We start from the raw sequence: 15934 nt of genomic DNA, 5'->3' as shown, positions 1-15934 counted from the left end.
TGTAACAAAGGAAAGGAAAATAAAAAATAAAAAAAAAATAATTGATGTAACTTATAAAGGATTAAAAAATAAAAGAAATAGCTAATTTTTTAAGTTGTTCTATTAAAAAAAATAAGATAAAATAAGAAAATAAAAATATTTAATTGGATGTATTTATCAAAATATAATATTCTATCTTTCTCTCTCTACAATTTTCTCTCTCTAAAATATTCCAAAGAATTGAAATAATGTTTTTTCTTTACAACTTTTTTTCTATAAGATAGAAAAATGCAGACTAAAAAAAAGATGATGAATAAGACAAATTAAATTAATATGTATTTTATTATTTTCAAAACAGATAGAAACATCATTTTATTGTTTTCCAAAATTTTTTTTTTCCATTTATTTTCTAAAACTGTTTTTGAAAATTGATAGCCAAACAAATAATTTTTTATTTTAAAAATAATTTTCTATTTTATAGAATATAAAACTATTTTAAAAACAAATAGCCAAACAAACTCTAAAATTTCCCATATTTAGTTTTTTCTAACTTTCGGATATGCCTAATATGCCAGATTTAGTTGTATTTTTATAATACTCTAGTAGATGTTTATGGAAATATCCTTGTTCTTTAAGATAAGATTGAGGTGATAGTAATATGGTCCTGGTCCTCAGGATGGCTGTGGTTTTAGAAATTAGTCAGTCAATCCAATGGTACAGAGTGAAAAATGTCCAAGTTGTGGCAGTTAGCTAGAAATAAATTTTAATTAAGAGAATATGGACAAAATATAGGGTGAGCAAAGAGCAGAGAAATTAAAGAGGCAGTCAAAGGAAGGGAAGGGAATCAGAACTTTAATTATTTCCATCTCCTTATCAAAATCTGCTTGTAAAAATATTATTGTTATGAATGGGAGCTCATCAATTTAAGACACCGACTGAGAGAAATTATTGTAATGATATAAGCCAAAAAGAAAAAAAAAAAAAGGTGGGTTGCTAATACCTTGCGATGTGGCTCAATTAAACACAAAGAAGGCTAGTTTTATTTTACATGCTATTTTCTAATCATATTTTTAGATAGTTTATGTCCCTTTCTTTCTTGTCCATTATGTATCTCCATCTTTAGGTTGTTGCTGGGGTGTTCATTTATTTTCTTCTTTTCTTTTAGTTTGTATATGTGTTCTTTGAATGTAGGAGGTTAATCTAGCAAAGCAAATATTAGTTTGGTAACACATCATGTATTGGGTCCCCTTCCACCTCCACTTTGGGACTTTTTGAACTATGGGATAAGTATAGAAATAAATTTGACCTTATCTTTACTTGACAAAGATATTACATGAGAGATAGACTACTCAATGATATGGTATATTCTAATATTATATGACTTAAATATAAAGTTAAAAAAGGGGAAAAAAAATTTTGAACTCAAATTACAAATTAGGTTGCTTTTTACTTTTTTTATTATTATTTGTTTGTCTTTTCATTTAAGTTTAATAGTTATTTAAAATTTATAACTAGCTAAAACTACTATTAACACATACTTGAAGGAAATAAATTACATATAATTAAATAAAAAAACATAAAATTAAAGATTAACCACAATGCCAAATGACAAACAATTGCAATTGACAGAAAGTAAATTAGCCGGAGAGCATTTCGATTGCAAGATTTCGGTATTTTGTAGCGCTAATCACATGTATGGTGTGATGATGGGACCGCACAAGCAAGTTTATCAAATCCAGCCCATAGAGCTCATCCTTCTCTATCAGGTTAAGCCCAAACCACCCAGAGCCTGCCATAATCTGACTGTCCATTGCCAAGCATACAGGTTTTTGAATTGGGCTGATCTAATGAATGCTGTCCAACTTAGCTCGTCCTAAACAAACCTTTATAACTTTATACACCTAGTAATTTACCAAAGCCAACGCTTCTCCCAAATAGTCAAAAGTTTACATTTAGAGCAACACTTCTTTCATAGTCGAAGAAGCGTGCAATATTTATAATAGTTTTCATATTGTATATATATAACATAGTCTCTTAGCGGTTGACAAACTGGATAGTTGACGATAAGATGGCATCGAGCATGGCCTCTACCATTGGTGTCAATCTGATTAAAGATATTGACATCCAAATCATGCCCACCATTGTTATACTGGTCCACAATTCTCACTGGTGCTTGAGCTCCTGTCGCTGTGTTCGTTACCTGCAAAATGCCTTTCCAAAAAGCTAGCTTTATGAAATCAAATTCAACAAGAAACAAGAAGAAAAAAATTTAAAAAATAAAAAAAAAAAAATAAAAAAAAAAAAAGGTTTTAATTACCCTCAAGCATTTGCCACAAGCAGCCTGGCCACGAGGACCAACAGGTCCACAGAAAGCAGTTCAACCATATTTGCTACGCCATTCCAAGGTCTCGTTTGCGTCCCATGTGGCGCAGAAGGCACTAGCCCTCAACAAATCGTATCCCAATATTTTGTGGATTGTACAAATGTAAGTTGCTCTCGGATTATTCGCACTCTGAGCACTCCCACTGCCCACCAAGCAGGTAATTAGCAGCATTACCATCTTCCCCTGCATCTTGTCCATTTTTCTTCTTCTTCTTCTTCTTCTCTGTTTTTTGGAAGTAGTTTTGAGGATAAGTGGTGGCAGAAATGGGTTGAATTTATAGAGGAGAAGGATTAGGGAGAACCTTATTAAAATTACTAGACCAGCCTTTGTGGTTGGAAAAGTAGGCCATGGAAATGAAATTTTCAAATTTTCCCACTACCTTATAGACTGATCCATTACGTACATGTTTGATGTGTGTTCTTCTTTCTTTCTTTTTTTTTGTTGGGTTTGTGTGGCAGAGCAAACAGAGACACAGCCCTTGGCTATTGTGGCAAGGAGAAACGCTCTTAATGCAATGCCGAGAAGGAGGAGGAAAGAGAGTGGTACCGTCTAGAATTGGTCAATTTGGAAAACTTATCAAATGGGTCATGGGTTTTGTGGGTGTGGTGGGTATTTTTTAGGTCATAAAAAATGGCTTTTATAATATCCCTTATTTTACCTAAAGGGGAAAACCTGATTTTGGAACTGTATAGGATTAATACATTGGAATATCCGGAGTATATTACTTCTTCAACAGTGATACTCAATTAAATTCTTTGGTAGATAAAAGACTTGATGGGGTGTAAACTGTAAATGGATTTATTATCAATATAATGTTGGCAAAATTTCTCTGTGGTTGATTTTTCTTTTGACGAAGAGTCTCAACTCAATTGGTGTTGAATATATAAGGACAATTTGGAAACTCCATTAATTCTGAAAATTGCATGGGAAAAAAATAATGTTAATTGGAATATTATTGATGTTTTTTGTATTTAATATATGAATGTATGGTACGTCACCTATACTTATGGATAAAAGTATTAAAAGAGTCTTCCGGCCAGAGAATAATACATTTTTTTTAACTTTAGAAGCAGAGTTCTTTTATGTTATCCTTTATACAATGAGTATTTTCCAGACCACGCATACACAAACTTGATTTGATATGATTTGATTTTTATTATTATATTATTTTAGGTTCATATGCAAACTTAGATCGACCACAGTAAGTGTTGAATTTATAACATTCAAATAAACCATATATATAGATATCAACGATGAGCAGAAATTGCATGTTGGTGTTGGCTTTAGGCCTTTCTTCCACCCCATATAGAAAAAGTAAAATTAACCCACATAAAATTAATATATGTTTTTTTTTTTTTTCCTTTTTAAGAATCGTAAAATTAATGTATGTTAATCTTGGGAAAATGGGAATTTTGAATGCAAGAGCCTGAAAACTCATAAAGAGCTTAACATTTCCTGAGTACATAGTTGTAAGTTGCATATGTGCCTCACTTTTGGCGCTGAAACCTTTATTTGCTCTTTCTGCCAACCTTCCCTGGACAAAAGGTATACAACTTTTGTAACTACTTGGAAATATTAATTATTGCAGTATAAAAAGCCTTTTGATAATATCAAACATTAAGACAAGATTGATGGTCCTTTATATATATATATATATATATATATATGTTGAAAGTTAAACCTTCAATGTTATTCTAGGTATAACTGTTAATGCATGGTAAACCCAAGAAGAAGAAGTGAAAAAAATAAATAAATAAATAAAATTATTAATGCATGGTAGCTACCATTAAGTCAGGTGGAACCTTATTTTGATCTTTAAATATCTTAAGTAGTTCATTAAAAACTCATAATTGCAAGTGTTTATAAATAGTTTTATACACTGGAAATATAGTTCACCCTATTTTAATATCCATTAACATATCAATTATTAAAAATCATTATTTACTGAGTTAGAATTTGAGTTTTAAATTATTAATTAACATAATATCTTTAATATTTGACATGTTAACATGTTTTTATTTTTGTGTTGAAAACATGTTTTTTACATATCATTACAGTTATATAAAATCCACTAGTCATATCTTTAATATTAAAGATATACAAGATATATAAATCATTTGGAGCTATTAAATTATTATGTATTTGATGTAACTTATTACTAAATTATATATAATCACACAAATCTAATGGTTATAAATAATCAAGTTCACTTATATTATAAAAGTAACCAAAAAAAAAAAAAAAAAAAGGCTCACGCATGTTATCTATGTTAAATAAGAAGGGTATATATATCATTATCATTCTTCCAAGTATTCAAAATTTACAATCAAAAACTTATTTGATTCAAGAAGCATATGGCCATTTTATTGTAGTATTATTAGGAAGGAGATTAAAACACTAAAATTAGGCAGATGTTTTAGTCTCCACAGTTGACAAACTCGTAGTTGACGATAAGGTAGCCTTGTGCGTTGCCTTTTCCATCGGTGTCAATCTCATTAAACACGTTCACATCCAAATCTAACCCACCATTGCTGCACTGATCCACAATTCTCACTGTTACATCTTTTCCCGTCCCAGTGTTCGTCACCTGCACATGATCCATATATATATATATATATATAGATAGCCCATCAATCATACACTTTCTAGATCTCAAAAGACTGAAAATATTTGCATCTTTAAGAATACATTCACAATGAAATTAGTAATGATAAAATCCTCTTTTCCCACTTAATTAATTTTTAGGTTGTTGCTTATAAGAGAACCTGAAAAAAAAAATAAAAGGAAGAAGAAAAACAAAAAAAAGTTGTACATACCTTCAAGCACTTGCCACAGGACTCCTGGCCATGAGGCCCAACAGGTCCACAAAAGGCAGTCCATCCATATTTTTTACGCCATTCCAAGGGCTTGTTAGCGTCCCAGGTTGCGCAGTAGACGCTGGCAGTGTTATAATCCCAATTGATATTCTGCGGATTGTACAAATGGTATGTTGCTCTCACATTGTTGGCACTCTGTGCACTAGCACTTGCCACCATGCACATCATCAACACCACCAAAGCGCTCACCTTCCCCATCTTCTGATCTTTCTCTGCAATTATTACTACTAAAGGATATAAGGTAGAGATATTAATTGTGAGGACTTGTGCAGAAAGTGGCTTCAATTTATAGAAGGTGAGGATCCCATTTGCAAATTTACCAGACTAGCCTTGTTGTTTGAAGAGTATGCTATATGAAATTTCTCTCTCTCTCTCTCTCTCTCTATATATATATATATATATATATCATCTTGACTGATGATGTATATAATACGAACATGGCATAGCCCAGTTGGCCAATGCTGCATGCAGACGCGGAAAAATGCAAACAAGAGAAGGTTCGGGAAAGTTATATAAAGAGGTATCGACTGGACTAGTCAACTTGGACAACTCAAATATGTGTTATTTTTGTTTGTAGGTTTTATTAATCTCTCTCTTAATTCTAAAGGGCAAAATCTGGTTTTGGAACTGTGTAGGATAAATAAATACATTGGAACATACACACTGCTACACATGGTATATTTCTTCTATCACGGCGCGAAATTAGGTAGTTTCTATAGGACTTTTGAACATAGTGGTTTTTTTTTTTTTAAATAAAATAAAATAAAATAAAAGTGAAATTATCAGTGCGGAAGACAAGAAGTTGTGAATTTCTCCCAAAAAGAACAAAGACATTGCAACAAGATTGAATAATATTTGTTTGTTCCCAAAGTTGTTATGTTTGATTTTAAGAAAGTAGTGTCAAATATGTTGATCAATAGGACAAACACTTGTAACCTTCAGTCATTTGGAATGAATTACACAAGGAAAAATGTTAGAATTTATGTTTTTGTTCTCTCTTATATATGGAGTTTAACATATGTATATTAGACTAAAAAACACTATGTACACCAATTACAATAATTAATGGATTTTTAAGTGTTGGATCTTCCATTCCACACCCCGAAAGTAAAACTTCGTCTAGAAGCGGAGTCCATTAGAACTTCCCTGCCCACGTAACTGTGCTTGACCGTTGTTTGATAAGATTCAAACAAAAACCATATACATAATCAATGATGAGAGCAAATGATAGGTCGCTGTTAGGCTAGGCTTTTTAATTTGGCATCATCAAAGTAATTAAATCAACCCCAGATACAATCAACCAACACATAATTTCGTATACAAGGTTTGGAGATGAAAAATCTGCTTGCAAAAGCACGACATAATCCTTAAAAGAACATCTTCTCAAAAGTTGCATATTGTTAATTTGTCTCACATTTGGCACTTACTCCTTATTTTTCTTCTATTTGTCCTTCTTTCCCAGCTAAATCCATAGAATTTTATTTTATTTTATTTTTATTTTTATTTTTTTTGGTCTTGTTAATTCTGACTTTGTCAATGAGAACAAAAAAAGATAGATATGTTATTGAACTGGTATGTTTGTCTGGACTTAAACTCCTTTGTCTTCTTTCTTTCTTTCTTTATTTATTATTATTAATTTTTTATTTTTTTTTTGGGGTTCCTTTTTATCTTTAAGGATGAGGTTAATCACTATTTGCTTGCTTTGACGATTCGGTAAAATGATACAAAAAAGTAAGACAAATATAATTATTTTATCTTTAAGGATGAGGTTAATCACTATTTGCTTGCTTTGACGATTCGGTAAAATGATACAAAAAAGTAAGACAAATATAATTATATTCCTTTCTCATTCTGGTCTAATTTCTTAATCGTAATGGAGGACTGCTTGTACGAATTAGAGATTCATGCACCCAATAACATTTTTCCCATTATCCCCGTGAATAAAAAGGATGTGTAAAAAGTAAAAATTAAACATTCAAATATCTCAGAGATATATTTACCAAATAACAATAATAATAATAATTATATATAACAGGGGTAGTCTTGGCTTTCTATTATGTTTTTTTCAATTTTTTTTTTTTTTTTCCGCTATAAGATGTTAGTGAGGACAATTTTTCATCAGTTTTTTCTTGTTTGCTTTGGTCAGGGTACAACTTGTCACTGTGTTATTAGCTTGAACTGGTTTATATATCTATATATATCTATATATATGTTAATTTTATGGAAAAAAGAAAAAAAATATACTCTTTTAGGGTTATCTTGGAATCAAATACATAGTTATACATGCTTTTAAAAAGGTCAAAAGCAAGCTCTCTCCGAATTACATACACTCTGCAATCCGATTATGAGCTAACTTTGGCTAATATTTATTATTTACGCACGAACCCACATTACATAATAAAAATAATAAATTACAATCTTTATTTAGTGCCCTTAAATGAATTTCGACGGACCAACTCTAATCTTATTTAGAAGCGTGGATTAATTATCCAGTATGGCAATCCACAAAACGGTAGTTGACCATCAGGCATGGCCTTGCTGATAACCTCTTCCATTAGTATCTTTTTTTGGATAAAACGCACTCGTTTCCAAATCCAGGCCTTCTCCATTATAATGTTGCACTTGTCTACGATTCTCACTTTTATTTCATCTATCGTGTCTCTATTTGTCACCTATGTACACACACACACGCATATATATATAGACGGAAATAATTAAGCCTGTTTGTCACCTATACATGACTAATTAGAGTGGTAATTTTGATTTCCATCACAATAGATTTGAGAAAACATTGAGAATGAAAGAAAATATATTTATATTTAGAAAAGAAAAAAAATCATACCTTTAAACATTTTCCACAATATCAGTCATGGTTTTGACCTTTTGCTCCATTCTAAAGACTTATCGGCATACCAAGTGGCGCAGTAAGTAGCTTCTAAGCTCCAATTCTTGTTTGGGGGATCATAGTCATGGTAAGTGGCTTTCACATTGTTGCCGCTCTCGGCCACAGCACCACCAAAATTAACCAACCCATGATCCATACACACTAAATCCCACCAAGTGGTATGAGGCTTAACTTCCCCTTTCCCATCCCCATTGGGTGTATGTCTTGACAAGTTTGCAATTTCTATCAAAATTTTTTAAACGCCCTCCAAATATATAGCCCAAGCTCATCCCCCTTAAATTACTGACCTTGATTTTTACTGCAATGAAGGGCATTAAAAATGAATAGCACTGGAAGGAAAGTAAGGTAAGGCAAGGAAGAGCCACACGTACATACACCTAGAATGCAGACCAGTACCGATCGAATCTGTAGCTCTTTCCCAGCTTTTGCCGTACGAGGCTTGGCCTACAACAGTATCACAGGCAGAGCAATGGATACATGCAGCTGAGTTGATGATGAATTGATAAATTAGTATATATTGTCGTTTTGGTGATATATCTACATATTCCTGATTAATTTCCTTTTTCTTGAACTGCTGTTCACAACATTTGTTAGATATTTATATATATAGATATATTTGGTGAATAACATTTGTTAGATATTTTATGAAGAGAAGGATTTGTAGATCTTTATCTGATACATAGTTTTGTCTTTTAAAAGGAAAGTCATATAACACGATGGTACATAATCTTAATATATAATTCAACGATCATGCCAACATATCATTAGCCGCCCCCCTCTCTCTCTTGATTTCCCAATACAAGCTAATACATGCAGTTGCTTATTCAACAACAAGGGTCAAATTGAGAAAAACCAATAATTTAATTGATCAGACCATGATCAATAATAGAAAGCAGAGGATTAACAATATCCAGGCCATCTCCGCAGTTGACAAACTGGTAGTTTACAATGAGATGACCTTGAGCATAACCGTTCCCATCAGTGTCCAATTGGTTGAATACCCCAACATCCAAATCTAATCCTCCATTGCTGCACTGATCCACAATCCTCACTATTTTTTGAGCCCCGGTCCTCGTATTTGTAACCTACATACAAATGATACAGAACACAAATCCATAGATTAATTCAACCCCATAACATATTTATAAGTGAATCGCCTAGTTAATTATAAAAGCTGTTCAACTAATTAAATTTAAATCTTACCCTCAAACACTTGCCACAAGAAGCTTGGCCACGAGGCCCAGAAGGGCCACAGAAAGCAGTCCAACCATACTTACTACGCCATGAATAGGGCTTGTTAGCATCCCAAGTAGAACAATAAGCAGAAACTGCATTCAAGTCCCATCCATGTTGCTCCGGGTTATAGTAATGATAGGTTGCACGCACATTTGATGCACTCCCTTCACCGCTATCACCGCCACCGCCACCGCCACCGCCACCGCCACCGCCGCCCCAACAGTTGCTCTGGCAGTTCTTGGAGGGAGAACAGTACTCTTCAGTGCTGCCACACCAGCCATACTGGCTGCAACAAAGGTTTCCATCACAAGTTTTGCCACCAACATCTCTGCCACATTGCTGGGCTGCTGCACCAGCAACTAAGCATAATAGCAATACCAAAAACACACAATGGCTAAGTTTTCCCATATTTTCCTTCTTGTTTTTTTTTTCTTTTTCCAACTTTTTGGATATGTGTGATATGCAAGATTTGGTTGTATTATATAGTAATCTTTCCGGATGTGACACTCAATGTAAATATCCTTGTTTTTTTAAGATAAGATCAAGGAGCTAGTAACTGGGACTGTTGGATGGTCCTCGGGATGGCAGTGGTTTTAGAAATTAGTCAGTTAATCCAATGGTACAGAGTGGTCTATGCAATTGAATTATTAAAAAAATGTACAAGTTGTGGCGGCTAACTATAAATCAATGTTAATTAAGAGAATACGGACAAAATATCAGGTCAGCCAAGAGCAGAGAAATTAAAGAGGTGGTCAAAGGAATGGAGGGAATCAGAACTTTAATTTCCATCTCGTTGATCAAGATCTGCTGGTAAAACGTAGCAGCCCCATGTGATGTGGCTCAATCTAATTGAACGAAGGGTAGTCTTATTTAGCATGCTATTTTCTAATCGTCTTTTTAGATAGCTTGTGTCCCTTTCTTTCTTTTCTGTATATGTATCTCTTTTAAGTTGTTGATGGGGCATTTAATTATTTTCTTCTTTTTTTTAAGTTTGTGTCTGTATCCTTTGAATGTAAGAGGTTAATCTAGAAAAGAAAAATATATGTTTAGTGATACATCATGTGTCTGGGACCCCTTTCCACCTACACATGGGACCTTTTAATTTATGGGTAAGTGCAGAAAGAAATTTGATCTTATCTTTACGTGACAAAGATAAGGAACTTGATATTCACCAAATATATATATATATATATATAACAAATAAGGAACTTAAGCTGAACTATAAACATAAATGTATATAAATATACACATTGCTTAGTCAATGCAGATAAATTCACTACTTGGGATTGTAAAAGTATGCCAACTTCTACCCTTAAAAAAATAAATAAATAAATAAAAAATAAAACCTCGATCCTTCCAAACTTTTTTTATTCATCAAAATGAGATAATACATGAGAGATGACTAATCAATGATATGCTGTATTGCTAAGACTATATACTTATTCATATATATTATATTATATTTTACCCAATTCACTAATTACTGTTTTTCCAAAACTTTTTGATCGGAATCTAGTTGTATTGTTTGCCAAAAGGAATATCATCTTTACATAAGAATTCGACATAAATATGCATATTAAGACAAACAATTAAAATTGATAGAAATTAAATTAGTCTGAACATTTCAATTGTAAGAGCACAAAATGAGATTCCATCTTTCGGTACTTGGTGTAATATTAGGCCCTTCAAATCAAATTTTGAATCGGTTTATCCAGTCTAGCCTATAAGTTCATCCATGACGTTTATTTTGGCCCACATCGACCTGAGCCAACGATAAACGCCTGCCCAATGCCAACAATCTAGATTTTGCTTTGGGCTAATCCAATGAATGCTGTCCAATTGGGTGGTCCTATATGCACCATCTTTAGTTCTGAATACACCATGTCAATTTACTAAAGTACCCTTGTGCCCTAGCAAATTTAAAATAAAATAGACAAGGTTCTTTTTTCTTTCTTTTTATTTTTTATTTTTTATTTTTTTTCCTTCGATTTTCTGAGCTGCTTATTGGAGGGCTTGTTGGGATGTCACTGCATAAAATCTTTCACTATAAAATTAAAGAAAAAAACCTTTAACATTGCATAGAGATTATAGTTCCATATATTTTCCATAAAATAAAAAATATACCCTAAGTATATACCAGATGATAGAAATTTTTATCAAAAACAGAAGCAAAATGAATTATTTTCAACCTATTCACCCTATTAATAGATGTAAGCACAGCAATAACAGTGTTATTTTGTAAGGACTTAATTATCATCAACAATATATATTTGCTAATATCATTAATATATAAGGTGGTGCAAAAGTTAGAAGAGTTCTCACTTTCGGTAGATCCAAAATAAAAATTGATAAGAAAATGTTTTCACCTTTTTTTTTTTTCTTTTTTTTTTTTTTTTTGGGGTAATAGAAAATTTTTTTCACTTACTTAAAAAAGAGGAAGAATAATATATTCTCCATGATGTAATGTTTAACGAATCTTAAAAAGGAAAAAACAGGTTGCAAATCCCAAGCTTTTATGTTGGGAGATGAAGAAAAAGAAAATCTTCGCAAAATCCCCAGATTTGGGTGGGAGATCGAGAATGAGATTTTGTCTCTGCCAAGAGACATAAACGATCAACTTGAAATGGGATTTTTAAGAATCTTTGAAAAGGAAATGGCAAACTACGCAAATCCCTAGTTTTGTGTTGGAAATCGTGGTCAAGTGAACCAAACCAACCATGCCTTGCACCTTGCACTTCTGCAATCTGCTGCTATACGAATATTATATATATATATATATATATTTATATATATATATATTTATATATATATTTGATTCTCTTTCTTCCCCTTCTTTCTATATCTTTTTCACCATATATTTGTAATCATGTGCAATATTGACTCATAGAGCTTGTTTTAAGTGGTGAAATCTTTATATCATTTTTATTTTTTTCATTTTTTTATTTTTTTATTTTTTTGACAACAATTTGTTATGATACGAAAGTACAGTGGATAATATATATGTTGATCAATGAAAGAGCATAATTCTCATGAAATATATTCGTGTGGGACAATTCAATAGTAATACTATTTTTTTCTTGGGCAATAATCCTAAATTGAAATCTAATGTGATATTATTAAGGCTCACCATGAGATGGGTTTGGATATGGATCAGAAATGATAAAAGTTGATATCCTACTCACCATTGCCAGCCATTTTGAGGTTGGATTTATAATAAATTGTGAATAGCTGTGCCACTAAATCATGTCCACCACATTATTAATGCAAGCTCCAACAATGTTCACATGCCCATGCTCCACCTTATCTCTTTCTGCTTATTTAGAATCTTTTTCATTATTCTTGTCTCCTCAGGCAATCACAAACACACAATATATATATATATATATATTAAAATTTGTTCTTATAATATACAACCTAGCACGCATGGTCCAAAAGAAGTAAAGAACCTCGTCCGACAAACGCCACATAAAAAAATTATATATATTTATATTATAATGTTTTTACAACACATTATATAATATTCGCGGAGGGAATCAAAAAAACACTCTCGATGACTATTGATTTAAAAAAAAAAAAAACAAAAAAAAAGGAAAATAAAACTTGACAACATTATTAGACAAGCCATTGAGAATTAAACAAAGTTACACAGGCCTTGAGAAAAGGTGCTATGAACAATATAGATCTTCTACATTATTAACTTTCTTGTCTTTCTAAGAAATTTCCGAAACCTTTCTCTCATTTAATAATTTCTTCAACATTTGGAATATAAACAAAAACAAAATTAAGACATTCAAGCATGATACAGAGAGACACTTCCAAACTCCGTGCTCGATCCCTCTCGAACCGGTTTGCTTTTTTCTTTTCTTTTTTTTTTTTTGGCCATTTGATTGTGTCTGGGAAGAGTGGATTTTAACCAAACAAAAGTTAAAAAAAAAAAAAAAGAAAAAAAAACTTTTTTTTCAAAATAATATTACTTCAACTTCTGTTCTTGCACTTCTCCACTGCTCTTGGCGCTGCAAATCATAATCAAATATTAATTAGCTGATTGGTCTGTAAATTACAAAACCTATATATAAATCAGCACCATAAATATACACTAACCAAGTCCAATGGCTTCAGAGCCTTTCATTATCCGCAAGCGTTTGCATGAATCAACAAACATTCTGCAGATTAACAAAAAAAGATATAGATCAATCAATCAGAAAAATATTATTTCGTTTTAATTAGTTTTAAAATCCAGTAATAGTTTATTAAGAAGAAAAATTGATCAGAAACTCACTCCCATGGAACATCCCCAACAAGCATCCAATCACCATCTTTGTCCTCATAAGTGGGCACGTATTCTGACCCATTTAAAAGATCTATCAATTTGCTCTCGTTCATGAAATCCTTCATTCCTTGTGAACCACAATTACCTTCAACAAATAACCAAATACAAAATTTAATATTCCAAACTAAGAAACTATATCATATATCTTTCTCAAAATAATTAATAATAATAATAATAATAGCAAAGTTGTCAAAATTAAATAGATTTACCAATGGTGAAAGAGCTGAACATTTTGCCTAAAGCATCAGACAGATCCTGGTAGCTTTTGTACAACTTTAAGTCCACTTTACGTAAATACGGAGCACCGTCCATGCTAACCTTTACGAATGCAGCACCGCTACCACTGGCTTTGTCAGATTCATCTTTGGTGTTCTTTTGGACGGCCACGATGTTTTTTCTGAATGATCGAACGGGTGGCCAACCGACAACTTGCGCCCTGCAAAATTTTACAAAAGGAGAGGGTGGGTCCCATTAGTTATCACGACTTGTCGTTGTCTTTCTTTTACCTTTTTTAATTATTATTCTATGTTGGCCATTATTGACCTATAATTCTATTTATATTAAACTTCAATTTTTATTTTTATTTTTTGCTAAAAATTTATTAAATTTCAACTAAAGCTAATTAATTAAATATTAAGCGTGATAGTAATGTGGATATCCAGACGCATATGATATGTTCCAATTTCAAGACAAGTTGTCCTGATTTGGACAAAACTTTGCTAAAGGATTCTCTTTTTTCTTCTTTTCTTTTTTTTTCCTTTTCAATCTTTTACTTTTTCGTTGTCGTTCCACTGCCATTGAAATAATAATTATATCAACAATAAACATGGAAATGATTTTCTATGGTGGTTGAGAAAAGGAATAAAAAAGTATATTAATAAGATTCCACATGTTTTGTTCTTTAACTTTGTCTTCCCGACAACCAACCAAAAACCTTCGAAAAAAGCCAATTTTATTGTTTGCGTGGTTACCATGCACCTAATTTTTTAATACCCCACATATATATATATATATATATATATATTTAAAGTCCATTCTTACCCACTTCATGGATTTTAATATTTTAATTAATCCTAAATATTTTACCACACACATATATATATAAATCTTCCTCTATTTTTCTTATTAATTTAAACAAGCTTATAAATATAAATAATATTTTCTAGAATTTGTATGGTGCCCATTGTTCAACTTAAACAAGCTGCAAAAAATTAAAATTCTAAACTCATCAAAATTGGTGTTTAATCTTCAAAAAAAGAAAAAAAGAAAAAAGAAAAAGAAAGTGCCAGAAGCTAAACTAATTGACCATTAAAAATAAGAAAATGAAACGTACTTTGAAGGAGGCTGTTTGGCAGTAATATCATTGTTAGAAGAAGAAACAGCATTAACAGGCTTGGATTGGTGAAGAACTTTATTTGAATTATCGGAATCAACAACAGCTTTGTCTTTGGAGGAAAGATTGAGCTTCAAATCAACCACGGTTTCCGAGAAACCTCTTTTTCCATTAATATTGTTCAACTTCAAAGCCGCCGCTTCCTGATCTCTGATAATCTCGCTGGATCCATTTCCACCCGGCAACCCGAGACGCAATTCGGTCTCTTCGAAATTGATTAAGATGTACTTCTCGTCCTCCACACCCATCGCTGATCGCCCCTAATTAATTTCCCCTTTCCTTTTAGAATTTCAATCTCTCTGTTCTTATTTTTATTTTTTGGGAGTTTTTGTTTTGGTTTTGTTGTTGTTGTTGTTGGTGAAGAAGGACGCAAGGAAAATAAGAAAGAAGGGAAGTAAAGAAAAGAGTAGAAAAAAATGTGTGAAAGGTTTTGGAAGAGCACCAAATGGGTCCGGATGTGTGATAATGTATGGTATTTCGTTGGGGAAATCCTTTTGGGAAAACTTTGGACGATTCAGATATTGCCACGTTGTGAGGGTGGAGTTCGTTGGATTGGTTTTCCCGGGGTGACCTTTTGTCGGGGTAGTGATGTCATGGATGACGTCATTTTCGAATGATTGTGCTTATAGGCAAGTGGACATCATGACAACTTGGCGCTGCTTAATTTGCCTTTCATTTGTTTCCTAGCCTCCACCGCCAATCATATACGTACCCACAATTTTTGCATTTCCAAATTTTTTTTATAATTAATATATATTTATGTAAAACAGAAATATTTTTTTGAAAAAAAATTCTTCTCGGGTAGATATTTATCTTCTTCTTTTTTCTTTTT

General features: G+C 32.2%; 3 protein-coding genes and 1 pseudogene across 3 annotated transcripts; all 4 read right to left on the bottom strand.

The window, feature by feature from the left end:
- Positions 1-1426: 1426 nt before the first annotated feature.
- On the bottom strand, positions 1427-2823 carry LOC107412128 (pathogenesis-related protein PR-4-like; annotated as a pseudogene).
- Positions 2824-4631: 1808 nt separating this feature from the next.
- Positions 4632-5514, bottom strand: LOC107412192 (pathogenesis-related protein PR-4). The gene is made up of 2 exons (XM_016019909.4): positions 5179-5514; positions 4632-4949 (listed from the first exon to the last, which is right to left on the bottom strand). Exons 1-2 carry the CDS (start codon positions 5434-5436, stop codon positions 4779-4781), a joined length of 429 nt encoding a protein of 142 aa, XP_015875395.1. The 5' UTR covers positions 5437-5514; the 3' UTR covers positions 4632-4778.
- A 3349-nt stretch (positions 5515-8863) lies between these two features.
- LOC107412231 (pro-hevein) lies at positions 8864-9839 on the bottom strand. The gene is made up of 2 exons (XM_016019957.4): positions 9347-9839; positions 8864-9228 (listed from the first exon to the last, which is right to left on the bottom strand). The coding sequence occupies exons 1-2, from the start codon at positions 9785-9787 to the stop codon at positions 9004-9006; spliced, it is 666 nt and encodes a 221-aa protein (XP_015875443.2). The 5' UTR covers positions 9788-9839; the 3' UTR covers positions 8864-9003.
- Positions 9840-12979: 3140 nt separating this feature from the next.
- On the bottom strand, positions 12980-15564 carry LOC107412229 (auxin-responsive protein IAA16). The gene is made up of 5 exons (XM_016019954.4): positions 15043-15564; positions 13919-14145; positions 13659-13794; positions 13481-13542; positions 12980-13392 (listed from the first exon to the last, which is right to left on the bottom strand). The coding sequence occupies exons 1-5, from the start codon at positions 15348-15350 to the stop codon at positions 13355-13357; spliced, it is 771 nt and encodes a 256-aa protein (XP_015875440.2). The 5' UTR covers positions 15351-15564; the 3' UTR covers positions 12980-13354.
- Positions 15565-15934: the final 370 nt, after the last annotated feature.

The sequence above is a fragment of the Ziziphus jujuba genome, chromosome 10 (genome assembly GCF_031755915.1).
Source record: "Ziziphus jujuba cultivar Dongzao chromosome 10, ASM3175591v1".
NCBI classification, from domain to species: Eukaryota; Viridiplantae; Streptophyta; class Magnoliopsida; order Rosales; family Rhamnaceae; genus Ziziphus; species Ziziphus jujuba.
This window is presented reverse-complemented; position numbering and strand designations above follow the sequence as displayed.

Coding starts and splice junctions, on each gene's coding strand:
- LOC107412229 (XM_016019954.4), bottom strand. CDS start 15,350: ATGGGTGTGGAGGACGAGAAGTACATCTTAATCAATTTCGAAGAGACC. Junction 13,543..13,658: donor GTTGGGGATGTTCCATGGGA/GTGAGTTTCTGA, acceptor GTTAATCTGCAG/AATGTTTGTTGATTCATGCA. Junction 13,393..13,480: donor CTCTGAAGCCATTGGACTTG/GTTAGTGTATAT, acceptor TATGATTTGCAG/CGCCAAGAGCAGTGGAGAAG.
- LOC107412192 (XM_016019909.4), bottom strand. CDS start 5,436: ATGGGGAAGGTGAGCGCTTTGGTGGTGTTGATGATGTGCATGGTGGCA. Junction 4,950..5,178: donor CCTGTGGCAAGTGCTTGAAG/GTATGTACAACT, acceptor GATCATGTGCAG/GTGACGAACACTGGGACGGG.
- LOC107412231 (XM_016019957.4), bottom strand. CDS start 9,787: ATGGGAAAACTTAGCCATTGTGTGTTTTTGGTATTGCTATTATGCTTA. Junction 9,229..9,346: donor CTTGTGGCAAGTGTTTGAGG/GTAAGATTTAAA, acceptor ATTTGTATGTAG/GTTACAAATACGAGGACCGG.